The sequence below is a fragment of the Taeniopygia guttata genome, chromosome Z (genome assembly GCF_048771995.1).
Source record: "Taeniopygia guttata chromosome Z, bTaeGut7.mat, whole genome shotgun sequence".
Taxonomy (NCBI): domain Eukaryota; kingdom Metazoa; phylum Chordata; class Aves; order Passeriformes; family Estrildidae; genus Taeniopygia; species Taeniopygia guttata.
In genome coordinates, this window is record NC_133063.1 from 69,268,076 (window position 1) to 69,289,756 (window position 21,681).

The 21,681-nt window shown below is 45.5% G+C and overlaps 2 protein-coding genes across 4 annotated transcripts in view; both read left to right on the forward strand.

Annotated features, from left to right (window-relative positions):
• SLC1A1 (solute carrier family 1 member 1) overlaps positions 1–12,339 on the forward strand; it is a 50,493-nt gene extending 38,154 nt beyond the window's left edge. Inside the window, exons 8-12 of the mRNA XM_030258916.4 lie at positions 332–439; positions 4,949–5,071; positions 5,585–5,779; positions 6,290–6,424; positions 9,303–12,339. Of these exons, the coding sequence (XP_030114776.2) occupies positions 332–439; positions 4,949–5,071; positions 5,585–5,779; positions 6,290–6,424; positions 9,303–9,546 (805 nt within the window). The 3' untranslated portion in view covers positions 9,547–12,339. The remainder of the gene's footprint in view (positions 1–331; positions 440–4,948; positions 5,072–5,584; positions 5,780–6,289; positions 6,425–9,302) is intronic.
• Positions 12,340–15,005: 2,666 nt separating this feature from the next.
• Positions 15,006–21,601, forward strand: LOC105760877 (glutamine-rich protein 2). 3 transcript variants are annotated; one of them, XM_030258911.4, is made up of 16 exons: positions 15,006–15,526; positions 15,828–15,914; positions 16,132–16,236; positions 16,654–16,926; positions 17,047–17,138; positions 17,300–17,408; positions 17,571–17,759; positions 17,998–18,120; positions 18,327–18,389; positions 18,710–18,874; positions 19,034–19,152; positions 19,808–19,873; positions 20,184–20,285; positions 20,731–20,827; positions 20,999–21,092; positions 21,443–21,601. In XM_030258911.4, exons 1-16 carry the CDS (start codon positions 15,158–15,160, stop codon positions 21,490–21,492), a joined length of 2,103 nt encoding a protein of 700 aa, XP_030114771.4. In that variant the 5' UTR covers positions 15,006–15,157; the 3' UTR covers positions 21,493–21,601. The 3 variants fall into 3 exon arrangements, 2 of the variants coding, with proteins under 2 accessions (XP_030114771.4, XP_030114773.4); XR_012052968.1 differs by lacking the exon at positions 21,443–21,601 and having other exon boundaries at positions 20,670–20,827; positions 20,999–21,045; XM_030258913.4 differs by lacking the exon at positions 20,999–21,092.
• The last annotated feature ends 80 nt before the right edge of the window (positions 21,602–21,681 follow it).

Here is a 21,681-nt window from a genome sequence, read left to right on the forward strand (position 1 = left end):
ACAGGGTGTATGCCCATACCCCTTCCCAATTTCTTTGTATTCTATATATTCTGTGATACCAAGTTAAACAACACTAGCTAGAGTACTAGTAGAGTTAAATTTACTTCTATTTTCCAGTCTTTTTTCATCACCTCTGTTGTAACCTTGCTGCAAATGAATAAAGTCCAATATATAACATAATACAAGAAAAAAAAATTGTTGTTGTGCAATAGGATATCGAAACATATTTTTTATCTGTGCTAAAAAATTACTCTGGGAGAGAAATAATTTCATGGTGAGCATGCAGTATTTCTGAGAATACATTTTTGATATCTTTATTTTTTCTTTCCAGGTATATGCCAATTGGTATCTTGTTTTTAGTTGCTGGGAAGATAATAGAAGTTGAGGACTGGGAAATCTTTCGTAAATTGGGTCTTTATATGGCTACGGTACTAAGTGGGTATGTCATTTCTTAAAGATGTATGCAGTTTTGGAGCTCAGTTGATTACCACCCAATTATGCAGCACATCCAGTCTTCTAGGTCAGAGACAAAAATTCTCATCAGTGAAAATTATGTGAGGATGTGTGAGGATGGTTTGAATCCATGTTTTGCTGGATGCATGTTCTGTTTTAAAAATTCACAGCCTTGCATTCTAAAAAACCAAAACCCAAAAAGCAAATTCCTTTCTTGTATTCCCTGTTTCATCTTCACAGCTTGTGCTGAAGAAAATGTTTTATTAAAGGTGAGGTTATGAATTATGTCTTACTGGGGCTTGCCAGCCTATCAAGCATATAAAAAAATGTTGATTATGTTGGGAACCTCCATGGAATTTTTGGGCCCAAGGTGTTGCAGCACAGACCAAACTCCCTGCTGAACACAGATGCATAGTAAGAGCAGTGCACAATAAAGAATGCCAAATAAAGAATCCCTTCCCTCACCAGTTCTGAGCAGACAACTGACATCAAGAGAAGCCCTGGGGATTGCACTGTTTGCTAATTCCTCCTTCAAGGTTAGGGTAGATGGGGAGGCTGCAAAAAGAGAAGTGGCAATCTGAATAACATAGCCAAGCATCAGAACTTTTTTCTATTAATTTTTTGTCTTAGCAGTTGTCTATATAGAACAGTCTGGGTGGAGGAGGTTACACCTGCACAATGTGGAGCCTTTCAGCAGTGGAACTTTAGAATAACTTAACTACTCCAAATGATAGGTTATAATAAATCTCTGAAGACTATCCTACAAAGGACACTTGTGTCAGATAAATGGATATTACAGTCCCAAGAAGATGTGCTTAAATTTCTATTTCCAATTCAGTGAAGCATAGCCTTCTAGGCACTCTTGGTCCATTACCCTACTATCCACTCCTATAATTCCTTCAGTATACTAAGGATTTATATATGTTTTGTCTAGAGGCTAGGTACAAAGTTGTTCAAGAGTTTCTTTCCCCACACTTTATGCATTTGCTTGCTATTCTTCAAAGGTCATTCACACATTTTGTGACAGCCAAGCAAAGAGAATAGTAATATATTAGTCTTAAATGCAAACTACTTTATAATAGTCAAAAAGGATCTCTGGGATTTTCATATTAATCTGTGCTAGATAAGCACATTTATTTAAAGGTTGTTGTTTTGTTTTATTCATAAGCCAGTATGTTTGGACTAGCTGTTTGAAAATCAGTGATAAAATTTTTTTCTAAAAAAGAATTGCTGCTCCAGAAATAGCACTGATTGATGACTTTTTCAAAATGTTACAGAGATGAGTGTAAGTTATGTTTATCTAACGCATTCTGCAGTTTTTTATGAGTATTTGTTTGCACTTGGAAAATAAGTCAGATTTTTACAAATTTCAAAAGCTGATATTTACCAAGAGATGGTAAATCAAGACTCTAATTTTCTATACAAATTATAAATGACACCCCAACCACAAGCTAGATAGAAATCATTGAAGAATGACAGTGTATTACTTCTGCAGGTTTTCTATGTCATTAACTCTAGTTAATTCAGAGGAGGAATATGTTGAATGGATTACTACTGCCTTTTGACTTAAGTTTTACATCAGATACCAAGTTTTAGTTTTAGATGTGATAGCAAGTTTTATGACTATTTACCTATTGGTTACTGGTTACAGGTTACTATTTGTACTGTGATAAGGCAAGTCTTCCTTAAGATGTGTGTGAAGACACAATGCCTTCTCCAAAGTACTTTAATTGCAAAGTTAACTGCCACTGCATAACCTCCTGTTTAGCTGGTAACCATTGGTTTGACAGGCACAACAATTTTAAGCATATCCCCAGGTGCCATCAAAAACATTAGTGATAACATTTGCATCCTTGGAGAGAAAAAGTCTCTGTTCCTCCAGATATGACCATTTTCCCTGATGGGTGCTCAGGTAGATCTCTGCAGCATTTCTGCTTCCTGCAGAGCAGCCTCCCATGAGTGCTGCTCAAGGCATTGCGGATAAGGGCTAACGGCAGCGTATTCCCTGCAAAACTGACCATCAGGGAGAGCATGTTATAATCAAATCACAGGAGCAACTATGGACACATACACACAAGTCTATAGGCTGCAGGGAAAAGGTGCTTGTTCTAAATTTTTCAGCCTTCAAGAATACCCTTTTTCCTTACTTCTCAGGAAAAAGGAGAAATGTTGCTCTTTATTTGGGTTTATTAAAAACTGCTGTTCCTACCATCATTTTGGATTTCATTCTTATGCGTTTGACTTTGTCTGCAGTATATTCTGTTCACTGGTGTCTTCTATAACTGCTTATCATCCTCTCTTTAAGCTTGAATCTGAAATAACAGGTTATCTTAAACATTTATTTTATTCCTTATCAAGATAATTGTCTGATCCTCTGCTTTTTTTCCTTGAACCTCCCTAACCAGCTCACCTTCTTCCCAGCTTAATTATTCATGATCTTTCAAAGTCTCAGCCCTACCAGGACTCATCCACCATTGTTTGCAGCTCATCTCAGTCTCTATATCTCATTCAGGTCACCACGAGGGAACAGCTTCCCCCGGTGTCTTTGGTGCAGTGTGCCACTAAGTATCTCAAGTCTCGCATGATTAATGGTTGCAGAGTCAGGATGAGACATATTAGAAGTTACAGCAGACGAAAGTCAAAGTGGAGGCATAATTTTAAGTGCCAAAGGGAGCTCAGGCTGAAGTGGGAAAAAAAAAGAAAAAAAAAAAAAAGCTGCAGCAAGTAGATTCTCCTTGCCTGTGCCTTTGTCTCTTCTGAAAGAAGCAAGACAGCTACATCCCTGTACAAGATATTCCTACATGAAATGGCTGCTTGGGATTCTGAGGGACATGCTTCTTCCTAACTTAAAAATTAATGCTATTAGAATTTCTATTTTCAATTACTGATTATTATTTTGATATAAAAAATTCTGCTGCTTGCTGATAATTGCATTTTATGAACACAAATAAATATTGCTTCAAATTTGTTTCAGGAAAACCATTAGTAGCAAAGCAGATACACAAAAATACACAAAATTTTGAATAATGTCATGTTCATGCTGCAGATCTAAATTTTTCAAATAACTAAGTCAGTATGCTTTTAGACATAGACATACTTGAAATGCTTACTCTTATTAACATTTTATTATAACAGCAAATGGCATCCATACCACTTTATTTTTTTTCTATTTATATTCTGCAGAATTTGGTTTGCTCTCAGGCATGTCACAAACTTAGCAATTTATACAATGATGCCTTGTGGTGGTGCATGTATAAATTGCTAGATTTCTGCAAATATGTAGGTATTGTGGATTGTGGATTTTTTTGTACTATGACTACTGGTCTATTAATTGTCTGGTTTTGGCAGAACAAATGGTACCATGATTTATTGCTATCTTTATCAACTGCTCTGAAACCGTAAAGCATTATTACAACATAGGAATGTGCACATGAACATTTTGTGAGGACAGAATAAAAATTCCAAGGTCAGAGGTGACAACAGTTTTTGGGTTTATGTTTCCAGGCTATGTTGTAATTTCTTTTCATGAAAAGCTGTTGTCACTATAATTAAAACATTCAAACATAGGGAATATTCACAGACCCTTCAAATACATTTCATTTCAAACATACTTACAGCAGTCAGTTTACATTTTATCTTAATACCCACAAGCTCTGCATTCATGTGCATTCAGGATTGCTGCACAGTGTTTAAAATTAACACATATGTTGAAGGATGATTTTGTCCCTGAGACCTATACAAATACCCAGGCAAATACATCTGAGCTGCTAAAGTCAAGAGAGCAAGCTGGCCTTCTATGAGTCCATCCACTTAATTTTAAAAATTAATAGTTTCAAAATATGGCATTTCAGCATCTTACAATATTCTCATTTAAACAGTTTCAAATACCTCACCATATTTTAACTGTAGACTTGAGCTTACACAGTTTTCTCCAGGGCAGATGCAGATTTTTCTAAATGTCCATATTTGAAGTTTCTGCAGAAAGCTGTGCATTTCAGCTGTCCCTGACTGGAAAGCATATTTACCTCTATTTTTAAAATGTGTTCTGTAATAAGGGCAAACAAACTAAGAATAATTATTTGATTTGGTTTTCTGGTTTGTCTCTGGTTTGCATTGTAAGGATTTGGGAGAAGACTGAAGTGTTTTAGTGTTCTTTCAAATCACCCTCTGCACATCACCTTAAATATTATGTATTAGTTTAGGCTTCTCATTTTTATCAGTTTAAATTTTTTCCCCGTCAATTCTTGCTTAGCTTAGGAAAGCGAGGCTATTCATTTATAGTCTCTCTCTCCTTTCCAAAAAGAAGTGTAAAACAGAATGAGTCTGCTTTTTATTAACATGGCATTCTCTCCAAATTTTGCACCTAGGTGTCACTAAAGTCACCTTTAGTGTTAAGTATACTTGAGGACAGAGCTGGGTGCCTATTATCACCATCTTAGTAAAGAAAGACGATGAGATGGACCTGTTTGTTTAACATGTTGATTTTATTTTGCAGACTTGCAATCCATTCCATTATAGTTCTGCCGCTTATCTACTTAGTAATAGTAAGGAAAAATCCTTTTCGGTTTGCCATGGGGATGGCTCAGGCACTTCTGACAGCCCTCATGATCTCTTCCAGGTAAACAAAATAAATATCTTTTCTGTAATGTAAGTAGTAGTAATTGTGTGATCTGTGCTCTGATTTTACTGCTACTTTTTTAAAAGCCCTGGTATCAGCTGGACAGTTCTCAGTCCCCTGGAGGCTGAAATACTGTTTTCATCATGATTTCTGTCGTACCCAAAGGGCACTACAGAGTGCGTTAGCCTTATACCAAACAAGAGTCTGCCTCTCCCTGGAGGAGGCAGTTCATTAGCTGCAGACTTGACAGCATTTAAGCTGTTGAACATTTTTTGTGACTACGTATAACATAGCAATTTACCATGTAATTTTGAGAGCAACTAATACTTATCTGTTTCTTCCAGTAATAATCAAGTATAAGAAAAGTTGCTTTGCTTTTCATGGTGCAGTCTTCCTTCCTGCCTTAGATCTCCTTTTGACTCATAAAGCAGATCATGCTCTGAGCAAAAGGAAACATAATAGAAATGGTGTGTTGTTGCCTTCACTTATTTTATGTGTTTCACTATGTGCCAGTTCAGCAACTTTGCCTGTCACCTTCCGCTGTGCAGAAGAAAAAAACTTGATTGACAAAAGAATCACAAGGTTCGTTCTTCCAGTTGGAGCTACCATCAACATGGATGGCACTGCTCTTTATGAAGCAGTAGCAGCCATATTTATTGCACAGCTGAATGACTTAGAACTGGATATTGGCCAAATAGTTACCATTAGGTAAGACTAAAGCCATCACATGTATTTTGTGGGAAGTGATTTTTCTGTAAATGGTACATTAACTTTGGATACCCCATGGGAAAGTTTAAATTATCATTCACAGCACAAGAAATAATAAGTATTCTCACTTCTTGATCCAAGGCCTAGCCAGTGCAACCTGATGGGGAGGTAGGATGGATCAGGATATGCAGCTGGTATACAATACTGTTATGAAGATTGCTATTATTCTTCCCTGCAAACACTCGCAAACCTAACTCAGCCTCTACCTTTGATCCATCCAGTTTGCTTGCTAGAAATGTGTTGCTTGTTATTCTGCAGTGTAACCATAAGAGAACATGGCTTGTTCTATAAAGCTTGACACCGGACTTTGAGTAAATACTATTCAAAAGGAAAACTGAAAAATTTAGGTTTCTTTCTTGCAGTGAAATTAAACTATTTGTGCCAGAAAACAGAGTTTCTGTGAGTAATATGTATTCTGAATGCCTTTTCTGGGTTTTATTTGGGATTTAGTGTCACAGCTACTGCAGCCAGCATCGGAGCTGCAGGCGTGCCCCAGGCCGGACTTGTTACCATGGTGATTGTGCTGAGTGCCATTGGCCTGCCTGCCGACGATGTCACTCTGATCATTGCAGTTGACTGGCTTCTGTAAGTTTAAGGCACCTCATATTTAATGATTTTTCCTTTTTCTTTTTCCTTATTTTTTTTTTTATATTTGCATAAGTTGCCTAGAAATGTGTAAGTCTGAGAAAGAAAGCAATAAGATCATTTAGGTGCAGAAAATGGACAAAGATTATTCTTATGGCCAGGCTTGTTCAGAGTTGAATGCAGTAATAGCTTTGATTGTGAGAGAAGTCCTACTGCATGGGATAGCAGTGAATAACCTCACATTCAGAGATGTCTTCTGCCTTAAAGTAGTGGTCACAGCACTAATAAACCATGAGCATCACCCTCATGACAGACAAGTTTGACAGTAACAAGAAATGTGTCTACAGTGTCAGAGATGCCACCACATCACACTAAACACGTACATCATTCATAAAAATCAAATGTAGCCACAAGCTGCAAAGCACATAATCTCCATAAACTGGCAGTGGAGCACAACATTATGCTTATGAACAAAGCAAAACTGACCCTGCATTCCACATGCACACATATAGCAGGTTGTACACAAATCTGTGCTGCCAGCACTACTTTACTAGGGCTGTTCTTCACTGAGAGCACTGGCCCAGCCCTCAATCAAAAAGCACACATCTAAATTTGGAAAGTGATTCTTATACCTAATCCAAACCATATCAGAGCACTCCCAAACCTCTCAGTCACATTCATCTTCTCTCTCTAGAGAGAAGCCTTTCCACCAGAAATCTTTTCTGTTCAAATTACACCACTGTGTATCTCTGCCACTTTAGCAAAAGCCCATAGAATCACAGAGTGCATTCTGGAGGTCAGAAGGCTATCAATAATCATGGACAAATACAAGTTTTGTTCCATGATACACAGGGTAACAGGATTCACAAGTTAACAAGTATAACTTCAGTTCTTTTGTCTCCTAAACTGTGTGAGCTTTAGTGGTCAGCCCAAGGTCTTTTTCACCCGCAGTTTGCATGGATGACATTTCACTGATACCAATCCAGTGATCTTAATGATTTAATAATATTTGCATGTCTTCTTCAGGTTTCTTTACACTCAAGATAAATACCTTGCTGTTCCTCCTCCACCCTTTCTAATAATTTTCTTGAAGGATTTCTGGCAGCAACCTATGTATTTCACAGATATATTTATTTGATTATATAACTCAATTTTGCAAATAGAGAGAAATGCCAGTCTCCAGAAAATCAAAGCTGTTGTATGGATCCAAGAATCAATGCAATTTATGTATAAGCATAATTTCCAGTTCCATCCACAAGTACATTCTCCAGTCAGCTGTCTGCAACAGGGTCTAATAGTTTTGTTTGCTGTGCTCCACAGTCATTTTGTTTTCTCCAGCTCTCTTCTATTCCTAGTGAGCATTTAATATTTTTAAGGATAGTGCAGATACCACTGGCTCAGAGGAAGTATCTAAAGAGTCTAAGAACAGCACAAATGTATACTGGTTCTTTTTCCAAAGTATTTGCCCAGCCTCCTGAAAATTACAGAACAGAGAGTTCCTGAGTTAGAAAGTATTTTGGTCTTCTTCTTCTTCTTCTATGAATGCCTCATTGTTTTGGGACCCATGTTTCCACAAGTCCTAGCGTGATGAATTCCACATCCTAATGATGCAGAGATATAATTGAATTTTGTTTGTTCTCTTCTACACCCTAATAATTTCATTTGATGCCCTCTACTTACCTTATGGGAGTAAGAGAGAAAGAGAACAATTCCCTATTTCTCAGAGCAATCATGATTTTATGGATCTGATCTTTATTCCACTTTAGAAGTCTATAGCTTTTGTGGGACTTCTTGTGGGACTATTGTTCCACCATGAAACATACAAATAATTCAAGATATTTCTGATTCTAATTAAGGCATTTTTCAGATTAAGATGTGTTTTGCTGTGTAAATTAAATAAAATAAAATAGTGCTATTATTACAGATGAGTTTCAAGTGCTGTTGATTTTCTCACCTGTCACACTGATCCTACTAGAATCTTTACTATTTTCTCTTCCTTTCCCTACCATATATTTTTGTTGCACATGGAAAACTTTTTAGCACTAGAATTCAGCAGTTGTAGAAGTATTGTGAAATATTGTAAATATATTCACCTCAATGTCTCTGCACAGAAAAGGTTCTGCCACAGAGCCTTTGTAGTGCTCTGTAGTTTAAAACAAAAACAGGGAAGTCTGCCCTTCCACTCTCCATACTGTACTTCCATGTCAATTTTCAAACTTTGTTAAGTCGCAAGGGTTTGGTGTTCCTCTGCCAAGTAGCAGTGGGTTTTTAAGGCTGCTGTCTAGAGAAAAGGCATTTCTGTCCAGAGAAAAGTCAATAGTGCAGGAGTATCATATTCCTTTAAGGGACTTTTTTAGTACAGGTTTGTCCTTCAGCCCTTTAATAAGGAGAAGCTAGCAGAAGACAGGCCTTTCCCTTTTCCAGTTTTGGGCCAGAATACTGAAGATACTGGGCTAGGTCCTCTTCTGGCTGAGGACATGACTGTTAGAATGACAAAAGGCACAATGCAGACTCTGCTGCTGCACCCCACACTCTATCGTTACAGCTTTGTAGCATACTTCAGGGGCATGAGAGGTGATCCTTCCATTTTGTAAGTCTATGCCACAGCAGTGGAATTACTGCTCTAATGGACAAGTGACACGACTTGCAGTTTTGCATGTACAAAATCATTTCTCATTAAAATTACTCCACGCTTCTTTAAATACCTGTGAGTAAACTTCTGATTCTTGTTTTAAAAGACTGTTTTCTTTTAATTGAATAATTACCCAAATCTGCACTGGGAAGAAAACATCATTGGATAAGATAGAGTATCTTGTTTTTACTAAGAGGATTTTCTAAATAACTGAATGGTTTGTTTTACAACTTTTTTGTTTCATAGGGATCGGTTCAGAACAATGGTGAACGTCTTGGGAGACGCCTTTGGTACAGGAGTAGTGGAGAAGCTCTCCAAAAAGGAGCTGGAGCAGATGGATGTCACCTCTGAAGTCAACATAGTCAATCCTTTTGCTTTGGAAACAGGAATTGATAATGATGAAACACAAGCCAAGAAATCTTATGTCAACGGAGGCTTTGCTGTAGATAAATCTGATACCATATCCTTCACACAGACATCCCAGTTCTAAAGCCAGTAGCTTTCAGATAAAACAGGGGCACTAAGGGAGATGGCCATATGCAATATCTCAAAAAGTTTAAAGGAAATTGAGAATGAATTACATCTTACATCTGATTTTACCACACAGACTCTGATTCTCTTTACCATTTCTGCCCCTTCTCATCATCTCCCTCAACAGTTTGAACTCACCATTGTTAGTCCTTACTGACAGGCTAAAGAAAAAGACAGTTGTAAAATACTTTTTTTTTCAGAATATATACTATTCCTGAGGCTGTGAAATGCCTCTCTGGAATCAGCATGTTCATAAATGGGTCATTAGCTGGGGGATAGCCAAATGTGTTTTACTCAGGAGTAGCACAACATACATTATACATTACCACATCACAAAGTACCTGTATGAAATCCCTTTTTACATCCTTGCCTTCTAAACAGGTTGCACAGTACTTGACAACTCCTGTAACTTGATCATTTGCCAAAACGCTAATTTCTGCAGCTGAGGGGATACTACTTGCATGATTCAGGAAAAAACAGACCAGAAGGGCCTTGAAATAAGTACATTTTACTGTGAATAGGGTTTATTTTTCATTCAATTGTGAAATAATTAGTCACTGAAAGAGGTCCAGTATTTATGTAGCTAAGTTTCCTCATACCTTTCATGTGAACGCCAGCTGCTGGTATTGGCCTTCAGATGTGAATTAAATTGTTCTGAGCTTGCTGTTCTTGCATTTGAAGAGCTTTGGTAAAATTATACTTTATCTATTTAGGTCAACTTTAATGGCCTCCTTGTACATTTCTGTCAGAAATAAAAGTCCATTTTGTGTTGTCCACTTATGATTTTAACAAAGTATTAGTCAGCCCAAAAGTAAGCAGAGGTCATGAAAACAAAAGTGCAGAGTGCAAATTCTAAATGTTTCTTCCTTGCAATAAAAGCAGATATATATATATATACATACACATATGTCAAGAATATAGGAATGAGACCTTTCTCATAGAAAGAAGCCACTTTCATTAAACTTCTTACACAGACTGATTTTTTTTTTTTTTTGGCTCTTTGGTTTAGTTTATCAGTTGAACATGCAAGTTTATAGCTGCAACACCACTACAGTGCCAACCTGTCAGCTAAACTGTATCTTATGAACCATTTCTTGACCCAGAAAATCATGTCCTCAGGTGGCTTGCTGTAACATAAGCACCGAGAACTTCCTCATTAAAAATCTCCATTTTCTATAACATTTTATACAAGATTTCCATGGTGCAAAAATCACTCTCTCAAGGGAGGAGTTGCTATAACAATTTTTTTTTTTACCTTGCACGTTGAAGTGGTTAGCCATTTTATATATAAATTAAACCGAAATTCATATACAGTTATTTCTTTGTGAATAAGGTTGTGGTAAGCATAAAATCACATTCATTTGCTAACAAAAAACCCTCCAAGTACCTGCAGTGTTAAATACTCTATTCAATCCTACACTTTTGTATTTAGACAGACCAGAATTGTGCCAAAGAGAACTGATTAGGAAGAAAAATATTTACTGTAGATTTTGATAAACTGCACTTTAAATTAATGAGACATAATGCTGAAAAGCCAGGGAATCTCAGAAAAACGGAAAGCTGTGTAACGACGTATATTTGTATTCCACGGACAGATTCAAGCGAGATCTCTGTGGTTGCTCTTGGAGGAAGAGGTTTATTCAGGATACATTGTGACCCTGCCTCGAGCTGCCAGACACAGCACGTGGCTGGGCCTCGGGTGATGGGGGAGGGGAGAGACAAAGAGGGGAGCAGGGACTCCCGGAGGACTCTCCAGGAGGGGAAGGGAAGATCCAAGAGAGCGTCCAGCCCCCCGGAGACCCTTTATCAAGGGGGCTCCAGGGTGGGCTGGAACAGGACCTGGGCCAATGGGGTCACAGGCACCTGATGGTTCAGGGGAGGGTTACAGATGTGGGGTGAACCATACATTCTGGGGGGTGAGATGGAAGAATCCATTTGGCTTTTGGACCCCGCTGTAGGTGAGGGTAATTGTCCAGCCAGTAGGGGGCGTTATATTCGTCCTGGCTGTACCATTGTGGTTCTTAATCATATTTATCTGCCCTTCCCAACAAGCTGGACAAGACAAACGCAGGTCTGAACCAATGTGGTTAATCAAGCGTTCTCCGTTTATTCAAGATAAGGTGGTAGTTTATATAAGCTTCTACATAGTTTACAAAAACAAAGACACTCTGATTGGTAGGCTAACATTGTTTGCCTTTTCCTTAAAACGGCCTACACCTTACACTATAAAACCTATACTAATTCACACCCAGACAACCCAGTGGTCCCCATCACACCTTAAGACTATTTCTATCTGCGCCACAAGCTCTGAATTTCTAACTGCGTCAAGAGGCTTGAAGGCCTCACCAGGCCTAAATCTGAGGCCTAGACTGGAGTAGCTCAAATTTCATAACTCATGTCCTCTTTCTCTCAAAGATGCTGCAACAATGCTGTATTTAAATTTAACGTCATAAACTATATGAAAATGTTAATCTAAGTATTGGTGAACTTATACAATATAAAGAAAATGTACAGATTGAGTAAATCAATCTTTTACCTTTGCAGAAACAGTATGAGACAGTCTTTATTTGTGCAGTTTGCTTATGGGAAGAAAAAGGCTACCAGTTTCCATGACTAGTCTATAATCTATGCCTTGTCTTTAAACAGCTTTTTAAGTCACCGTTTTCTGATCACCTTATTATGTAACCACCCTTTAATGATGTACTGTGAACAGTGTTCTTAATGTGTTATAAATAAATAATTTCTCTCTTTACTCTTGTTTTAGCCTACAGTTTTCTTCTTAATTGTGCCTTTAGCTATAACAAGAAAACCAAACCCCACCAAATTCAGGATTTATGTTATTGTCTCTAGTGATTTAGCTGTAGTTTTGGCAAGAGTTACTCTCTTCCTCCAATAAAATAGATGCTTAAGAGCAGAGTACTGAGATTGCAAGAAGCCACTCTAACTACAGATGACCTGGATTCCGAGTATGCTATTATTAAACACACACTAAGCAGGTGATTGTTTACCTATAACTTATTTATCTGGATCAGATTCAACTGAGCAGGTGTTGGTGGTATTGTTTTGCCATCTACTCCCAACCAAGAGACCAAACCATATGCTGAAGATCCTTTTAAGTCTAAGGATGCTTTTCTTTACACAGTATTGCAAGTATGTACCTTCTATATATGTGGAAACACCCTGCTTGAGCAACAGCTCCTCTTTTCCACAGTCTCCTGGTCTGAAAGATTTGGAGAGTGGTAAAGAATCACTATTAGAAAGGCATCTGCAGATTTTGGCCCTTTACATTATGTTGTTATGTTCTTGTAGGAGTTTTGGGGCTGCAGAAGCTTATCACAGGATTAGACTCTGCATTTTGAATAGTGTTTGTGACTTTAATTTAATTTGACCTGGAGGACCAGGTTACCCACGCACCCATCCCTGCTGAAATACTCAGGGACTTTTAGTTGACTCTTAACTCTGAACAAAGAAAGCACTTGCACATAAACATACATAGGTCTGTCAACACGTACAGGTCAGCTATATCATCTCCACAAGATCTAAAATTGCATAAAAACCACCATGACATGTGCAATTCACTTGTTCTTTAACCTTCTCTGATACAAAACTGATTAGTGGTGCATGGGCAGGGAGGAGGCAGCCAGTGAACCCCCATGTTGGGACACCATAGGATCTGTGCCCTCATCCTGCATCAGCACGCAAACCCCTTTTGCATCACTTGCCCCTCACAGGGTCAAGGTCTTCAGGGTGCCCGGTGACCCATGAGAACATGTAGGCTGGTGACATGCCCCAGGCCTATGGGGACCCTTAGCCCCATTTCAAGGTACTGCTCCTAGCTGGAGACCTCCAGTGGAGATGGGGACTTCCTGGGGACAAGGACCTCTGAGCACTGGTATACGATACTTTGAGGTCAGGGACCTTCAGACTCGTAGGGGAAATGCCATTTGAGGGTCATGGGCAGTGACTTCCCCACACAGAGGTGGCCCTGTTCCCAGCTCCATGACTCTCTACTCCCCCCAAATGCACCTGCTATGTCAGGGTCGGGGCCAGGGTGTTAACAATCATTCACAAGTTTCTCACCAGAGGAGAGGTGATTTGTTTAAAATTTGAGCTGTAAATCCTGGTTACGTCAAAGAAAATCTTAGGCAGAGCTGCCTTCCTACTGCATGTCACCACTGGCACAAGGACTAGTGGGAGCTCTGGGACTGAATGTACTGGAAGCACTAGGATGGGGGAGCTGGGCTGGCTGTGCTTTGTAGGACATGCTTACTGACAGCCTGGGAGAGCATTCTGATTGCATGTTCTCAGTGGACACTGGTAGCACTGAGATGGGCTATCCATCTGGGAGTCCTAGTGTAGGAGTACTGGCAGCACTGGATTGAGAGTACCGGGATCACTGGGCCATACTGGGATGGGAGGCGCTTGGGGCAATAGGAGCAGTGTGTTTTGGGGGTGATTTGGGGGCTGGATGAGCTAGGCCAGGCATTTTGGGGGAGTATTTGTAGTCTCCAAAATATGTGGATGTTTGTGAACCATGGACTGGTTTGGGGGACTATTTTGCACCCTAAGGGTCATGGGGCAAAGGCTGCCCCACAGAGTTGCTGCCCCCTTCCATGTCTGGGCAGTGGAGGTGAAGGAGGTTTGGGACATCAATGTGATGATGGAGTGGGAATCCCCTTAGGATGACAGCAACTCCAAGGGCGCCCACTACACTGTGCAGAAGGTGATAGGGAAACCCCCACCCACTGCCCCCCAGCTGCCTTCCCTCAGAACCCTCAAATGATGCCTGGATCCTCTTCTGGTCATGAGGGGACAGTACCAGTGTTCCACTTCTGGCCTTGGGGGAACCCTAGACACGTGTGTCTCCTCCTGGTTGCAGGGGGCCACCCAGACATCTTCATCGCATCCTGGTCCTGGGGTCCCAACTGGGCATCTGGCCCATCCAGAGGCCATCTAGACATCCGAGTCCCCAGGGATCCCTAACTCAGGCCATGTGTCCCTGCATGTGCGTGTCCAGGCCTGCCACTGAAGCACTTGAGTTCCAGCACGACCATCGCTCAGCTGCAGGGCTGGAAGCACCACGGCAACTGTATCCCTGCCCTCTGCGCTGCACCGGGGCAGCCCAAGGGGACGGAGGGGTTGGGGTGCCCCTAATGCTGTCCCTCCCAGCCCAAGGTGGAATGTAGATGGAGATCAAGGGGAGCAAGGGAATTTTGGAGTTCCTAACCACATGTTCCCCGATCCAAGGTGAGGTGGCTGATGAACAAGGGGTCCATCAGGGAGGACCCCTTCAGCCAGGGGTCCCTGGCCCACCACAGCTGCAAACCCGGGACGGGGTGAGCTGGAAGCAGTCCGTCCCAACCCGGCCGCTTCCATGACTCCGCGACAACCGGCCGCCAGGCCAGGCGTTACCCGGCAACAAGCGGCAGCACAAACACACACGCGTGCCGCGGGCTCGGGAAGGGGAGCGAGAGGAGGAAGGAGGCTGCTAGCTGCCCACGTTCCTAGCTGCAGCTTCCTTCCAGCACGGAGGAAGGACAGGTGCTGTGTTTTCGGGCAGGGCAGCAGCCATGGCCTCAGTCAGCCTGTCACAGCTACTGGATGAGGCCATCGGGACGCCCGAAGTCAGTGTTAACTTGGAGGCGCTCCGCAAACTGCTGAAGATCATACTGGGACACCTGAGCCTGCTGGGTCTGCAGGACGTGATCCCCGAGGCAGCCGAGCCTGTCCCGGCGCAGAGCCATCCCGCCACATCACGCCCCGGCCCGCCGGAGGAGGAGGGCAGGAGCGGCACCGAGGCTGGAGCGTGGGACGCGGGGGAGCAGCCGCCCGAGGAGGACGAGCTGCAGGGGACCAGGAGCGGCTCTCCTGTCACCTCGGCGGCTGCCGACATGGGACAGATGGAGAAAACTGAACCCAAAGAGAGTGGCATCTCCAAGGTAGAGGCTTTTCCCACCCCCTGGGTGTTCCCCCCAAGACGCCCCTTCCTCTGGAGTCTGTGCCCTTATGCAAAGGTTTGCTCTGAGGCTCTGAGCAGCATGTTGACTTTCATTGTGGGAAAGGGAGGGAGACTTGCAGAGAAAATCTGGAGCTAAAACACTGCTCTGGGTGCTTTGGGTCCTTCCCATGTTGTGTCTTTTCCCGCTGACCCAGAGTGTGCTATAGGCTCCCCAAGACAGGAGTGGGAGTCTCCGGGGAGCTGCTTGCCTGGGGCTCACCCCCACCACCTGTCTCTCCCAGGAGGCCCACAAGGAGATGGCTGGGATTAAGGCCATGCAGTCCATCATGGGAGAGGAAATCCAGAGAATCAAGGAGGAACTTGGTCAGGTGAGCTGCCACCATCAGCCTGTTGCAGGTCTGAGACAGCAGCCAGTGACCTCTCTGCAGTGGAGGTTCAGCTGCATCCGGACATACCAGATGAATGGAGAGTGCAACCCACAGTGCCCAACTATCTGGTGGTGCAGATCGTGGTGCAGGCAAAGGTCCTGCAGGTCCCCAGGGACCCTCCCCTGAGGTCTCTCCCCCCCCCCCCACTCTCTCTTAGACCACGGATCTCTGCAAGGATCTCCGTAAGGAGGTCAATGAGATGAAGGCCACACAATCTGACATGGGAGAAGGCATCCGGATGATCCAGGAAGCACTTGGCCAGGTGAGCTGCTGCCTTTGGGAGGGAATTGGACCCTCTCCACTTCCCTGCCTCTCAAGACCTTGCCCTGCCACCCCTGCCCGGTGTCCATGGGTGTCACTCAGTGTGAAGGTCACTGGGAGGGAAGAATGGGAAGGATGTCCTGTGGGGGAAGCATGGAAACTCAGCCTTGCCCACTAGGAGGCCCCCACCTCTGCCAGCAGATCAACCTGGTAGTAGAGGTCACTGCCTGCCTCAGCCAAAGGGTTCCTGAGGCACTTTGAAGTAAACAGCCCTGAAAAAAGGGAAAATGGGTGCTGGGAAGGAAAGAAGGTAAAGATCAGCCAGTACTTGGCAGCCACAGCCCACCCAGGGTCTCTCTGGCTTTGGCGCATGCTCAGTTGTGGATGCTCCTGGGTCCTGACTGCAGTCCCTCTCCAGGGGAACCTCCAGGATGCTGCCGGCCATCCGACCCCTGCCATGCCCCACACCTCAGACATGGACAAGCTGGGGCAGAACCCTGGTACCCAGAGCACCACCCCTGGGATGCAGACAGGAACCCCCAGTGCCCAAAGTGGCACCACTGGGACACAGCCTGGTTCCCAAGAAGGCATTCCAGCTATGGAGAGCATTATCAGAGACCTATCTGAGCTCCAGGGCCAGATGTCCTCCCTGCAGAACCTGGCCAGAGATCTGCAGGATGAGAAGGAGAAGGTAAGCCCATAGAAGTCCCTAAAGGGGCTGCAAGGATGCCAGGGAGAGTTGGCAGAGAGGAGGCAGGCAAAGGAGAGCATGGGGTCCATGCCCTGACTCTGCCACTACCACTCTTCCCAGATCAGACAGCTGCAGGATGCCCTTGGAGATCTGGGTGTGACTGTAGCCAAGTGCAAAGTGGATGGCACCAACGAGATCCCTCTACAGCTGGAGTAAGAGGATAGGGAGAAGATTTTGTATCCTACAGGGCTGCAGGGGAGCTGGGAGGTATGGGGGCTGGCAGTCCAGGAGCATCGGGTTTGGGAAGCAAAGCTCACCTCTCAGGTGGCCTTGTGGAGGCTCAGCCTGCCTGTGCCCTCATCTTGTTGGCTAGGTCTGCACTGCAGGAGATTAAGCAGGAGCAGAAGGAGCTGAGAGAGGAGCAGAAGATTACCAAGGCCACACTGAAGCAGCTGATCACAGCTGACCAGCTTCAGGAGCGGGTGAGGTTTGAAGGCAGCACTCCAGCTGTTGTCTTGAATGGCAGGCTGCTCCCTGTTGGGTTCCTGGCCACATTCCCTGCCTGGTCAGGGCCATCTGGGCACCAGCTTCTGCTGGCTGCATCCATTCTATCTCAGTATCAATTCCTTCTCCCCTTTCTGCAGCTGAATGAGTTGAGGGCAATGATGGGAACTGTGGGGCAGCAGCAGGGACAGTCACCAGCACCGTGCCCCGAACGTATCGCAGACACCAAGCTTGTGAGGAAGCTCCTAGACCGCTGTGAAAGGCTCCAGCAGCAGGTGGACTCTCTGATGCCACCTCAGGTGGACACGTCACTGCCACAGAAAACCCAGGTGGGCAGGTGGCAACATGGTGAGGAGGAGGCTGTATCAGGACCCTCTGTCTGTGCTCACTGTAATACAGAGCAGCCTCTTGCTAACTCCCAGTTTGGTTTGGACAGGTTGGCAGTATGGCAAGAAATTAAAGCCTTGATACAAATGTCTGGCTGGCACTGAGGGCTCATGGCTTATGGCCAAGTAACCCAAATCTGTCCTTGAGGGCACTCTCTCGTCATCTTTCTCCCTGGAGCAGGATGAGGAGCTGCTAAAGAGCATCCAGGCCACTGTTGTGCGGGTGGAAGGGGACTGCGAGCAGCTCGGCTACGTCACGGGGAGCCTGCGGGATGACCATCGCCAGCATCAGAAAGATATTGAGGTTGGTGGCTGGACCCCCACAGGGTCAAAGTATCCCCCAGGCACACTGAGACTGGTCTGATCACACAGAGGTCTGATCCCCTGCCCACCTGCTTGCAAGCCCTTTGTTGGTTCAAATGGCCTTTCCCAAAGAGCAGGGAGCACTGGCTGGCCATAACACAGCTCTGACCCTGCTGTGGTGTCATGAGATGCTTTCTGTATTGGAAGGCTCTGTTCCGGTCCCTGGAGGGTCTTGAGAAGAAAGCAGACAAGGAGGACTTGCTGCTGCTGGTAAGGTCTTGAGAGGTCCATCTTCAGCCCAAGGGATCTCGGGCAGGGTGGCAAATGCCCTTTTCCCTTTGGGTGCGCAGTGACAAAACTGGCCTGGATGGGGAAGGGGGAGGGTGTGAGTACTTCCAGACTCGCTGCAGATCCCTTGCCAGGTCCCTCTGTCTCCCTCTTTAAGGCCCTTTGACCCCATGGGGGTGATGGGGTGAGCAGGCCACACAGCCCTGAAAAGGGCATGACGGCCCCACAGGAACCTTTCTGCCTCTGTCCCCAGCACATGCTGGCCCTGCCTCCACCCCTCTCCTGCCTTTCCTCCCTGCTAGAAAGTGGACAAAGCTGCCCTGGGCAGCAAGGTCAGTTGCGCCCATTTTGATGCGAGTATGGAGCGTCTGGAGGACAGGATGCGGGAGTTGCTGAGACGGGTGTTAGGTCAGGAGCAGCGCTGGCAGGAGGCCCAGCAGCGGTTCAGTGATGCCCTGGACTCCAAGGTGAGGGGTGCCTTATCCTCACGGCACAAAACTGGCTCCTTGGGTGCTTTCCAGCCTGAGGCAACCTCCCTCTGAGGTTTCCCCTTATGCTGGCTTTTCCCTGTGGACTACCATATTCCATCCAGGAGCAGCTGGCTAAGGGTGTACATCTGTTCACAGCTGGATCGCCTGGAGCTTGGGCCTTTCCAGAAGCAGCTAGAGAATACCTGGGCAAGGAACATTAAAGATCTCAAGGATGAGTTGACGGTAGAGATTGATGACGCTGCTGGAATTAAGCAGTGAGTGCGGCGGGATGGTACTGGCTTTGGCAACAGCACTGGCCAGTTCCTTCCTGTATGGCACCCAGGCACCAGAAAAATGTAGGCAACAAACTGCAGGGATGCTGACAAAGCAGCTACACCTTCTTCACCCATCAGTATCAGGTTCCCCACATCAAAGGAGGCACACAAATGGGCATCTGCAAAACTGAGCTGTCCAAACCAGAACTGGCGTGTGGGTGCACAGGTTCAAGGATGGAGAACACAGGGTTGTTCGTCTGGGCAAGGGTGCAACACATGGTGCCACAGGCCTCAGTCATGACCTGCCCACCTTGGCAAGATGCAAGGGAGTTGTGAGCACTGACAAGGTGATGACACTGGGTAAAGGGCTGGTTTGGATGGCAATGTGGGTGTCTGCACCCTTCCCCTTATTCCACTCATATCTCTGCCTGCTCTGGGCAGCTATGGGCCATATCCACTGTTCAGCAGTTCCAATGCTGCCAAGGCAACCTTATCTCCTTGTCCCCTTGGGTGGGAAAGCTCAACATGCCACAGTTTCACCTGCAAACATTGAGGCTCCCTGCAGCAACGTGCCTGGCTCCTGTTGCTGCCTGTGAGCTGCTGGCCGTGTGCACTGCAGCCCTGTCAGGAGCTCACCCAGCCCTTTCTCCCTCAGGCAGCTGCTGGTCCCTTACAAGTGCCTGTCCTGCGACCGGCAGCTCAACATGCAGGTGCCTGGCCCGTGAGTAGCACCCAACACTGGTGTACTGGGGGTCTGTGTGGGTGGGACAGGGGATGGGTGCTGGTGATGCCCTGCTGTCTCAGGCACAGGGGTTAGACTCCGCTGAAGGGTCTGGAGGGTCTGACTCTGCTGAGCCTCCTCTGAAGCCATGTGTTTCAGATGTGGAGTGTTCCCTCCAGGAACACCGCCCTGAGGGCAGCAGACAGAGGGGTGCTGTGGGGTACAAGCCCTGTGGGTTTTGGTGCTCTGCCCCAAGCTGGAGTGGCTCATTTGTCCCTTGTCACCCACCCACCGCTCCTGCCCTCCCCAGGCACATTGACACACTGCCGCTCTTACCACCGCTGCCTAGCAGCCACACTGCACACCCCTCTACCATCACCACAGAGGAGCAAGCACAGCAGCAAGGTCACAGGTAGGTGACATGGGGACCCATCACTGGCCTCTGGGATGCTGGACAGTCCTGTCTTGGCAAGGGAGGTCTCTGCCCTGAATGGGGGACAGAGCAGGCCAGGGGGCCTGGGCAGAGCATGGGAGCAGAGCGGGTCACAGAGGGTCCACTGTACTTGCCCCAGGTGTCTGGGCTTTTAAAGTCCCTACTGCACTGCTCAAAAGCCCTAGGCTTAGTGGCACTGAAGCCACATATTGCCAGTTGTATCTGGTCTCAGCCTGATCTCAAGCTTGGTGGGGACTCAACACAGTGGGACAGGCATGGGTTTCCTGCAGCAGCTGTAGGGGAGCTGGCAGGGACATGCGTCAGTATGGAGCACCCTCTCCCTCTCCCCCGTCTCTGGCACAGTGGGATGAAGCCCAGGTACCACAGCTGTGGACAATGAGCATCTCCATGCCCCATCCCTCAGGAAGCTGGTCATTAGCAAGTTCCTCAAGGTGCAGAGCTGCAAGGGTCAGGACACATCCAGTGCGCCACTCAAGGCTGTCCTACACCTCTCTAAAAAGGTAGGGATGGTGAAGGGAGGAATGCCAGGGAGGAACAAGGCTGGGAGAGAGACGCTGAGCATCTGGAAGCCCCCCTACCTCAGTTTCCTCACGGAGAGATGGGTGGGGAGTATTGCTAGGGGGATGCTGAATTGAGCCCCACATTGCATCCAGCCATTCTCTCCTTCCCAGCCTGGCATGACTGAGCTGCTGGGTGTGGATGACCGTGTGGATGAGGGCCAGGAGCACAGGCCTGAGGAGGAAAAGAGGGCACAGGACAAGCTGGGTATGGCCTTTCAGGACACCAGTGCTGGGGGGAGAGACCACTAGCTGTTTTCTGGTGATGGGTGAGCAGGGCTCTATCTGCACACCTGGGCAAGTGCAGGGAGGGTCTGGGGTCTGGGACAGGCTGAGGAGGGGTGGAAGCAGGATGGAGGCAGGTGACTGGTGGATGGGACAGCTAGTCCCTGGGTGTGTTCAAGACGGAGTGCAGTGTGGAGATGGCCCTGGCCAGTGTGGGAAAACAGGCCCTATGTTGGATGGCAGGGGACAGTACCCCATCCCTGGGGGTCTCTGGTCATGTAAATGTCCCTGGGCTTCAGGGTGTTTACCTCTGTCCTTCGTCCCCACCATCAGGCCCTACCACCTTAGCAGAGCACCAGCCAGCTTCTGACCTCAAGCACTGATCCCATGCAGCTAGCTGGGAATGGATGCTTAGAGTCCTGCATGAAGAAAAGACTGGGACAGCTGCCTAAAGGGATTTCTTTTCAAGCTAATAAAAAAATTGTAACCTGCTGTGTTTGAGATGTTCTAAGCAAGACTGATCTCAAAACTAACCGCTTGCTTCAGAGCTGCCACCCTAAAGCTGGACAGAT

Excerpts from the sequence above, each read along its gene's own strand:
- LOC105760877 (XM_030258911.4), top strand. The coding sequence starts at position 15,158 with ATGGCCTCAGTCAGCCTGTCACAGCTACTGGATGAGGCCATCGGGACG. Across the intron at positions 17,409-17,570 it reads CTGACCAGCTTCAGGAGCGG|CTGAATGAGTTGAGGGCAAT; the intron begins GTGAGGTTTGAA and ends CCCTTTCTGCAG. Across the intron at positions 20,286-20,730 it reads GCACAGCAGCAAGGTCACAG|GAAGCTGGTCATTAGCAAGT; the intron begins GTAGGTGACATG and ends CCCATCCCTCAG.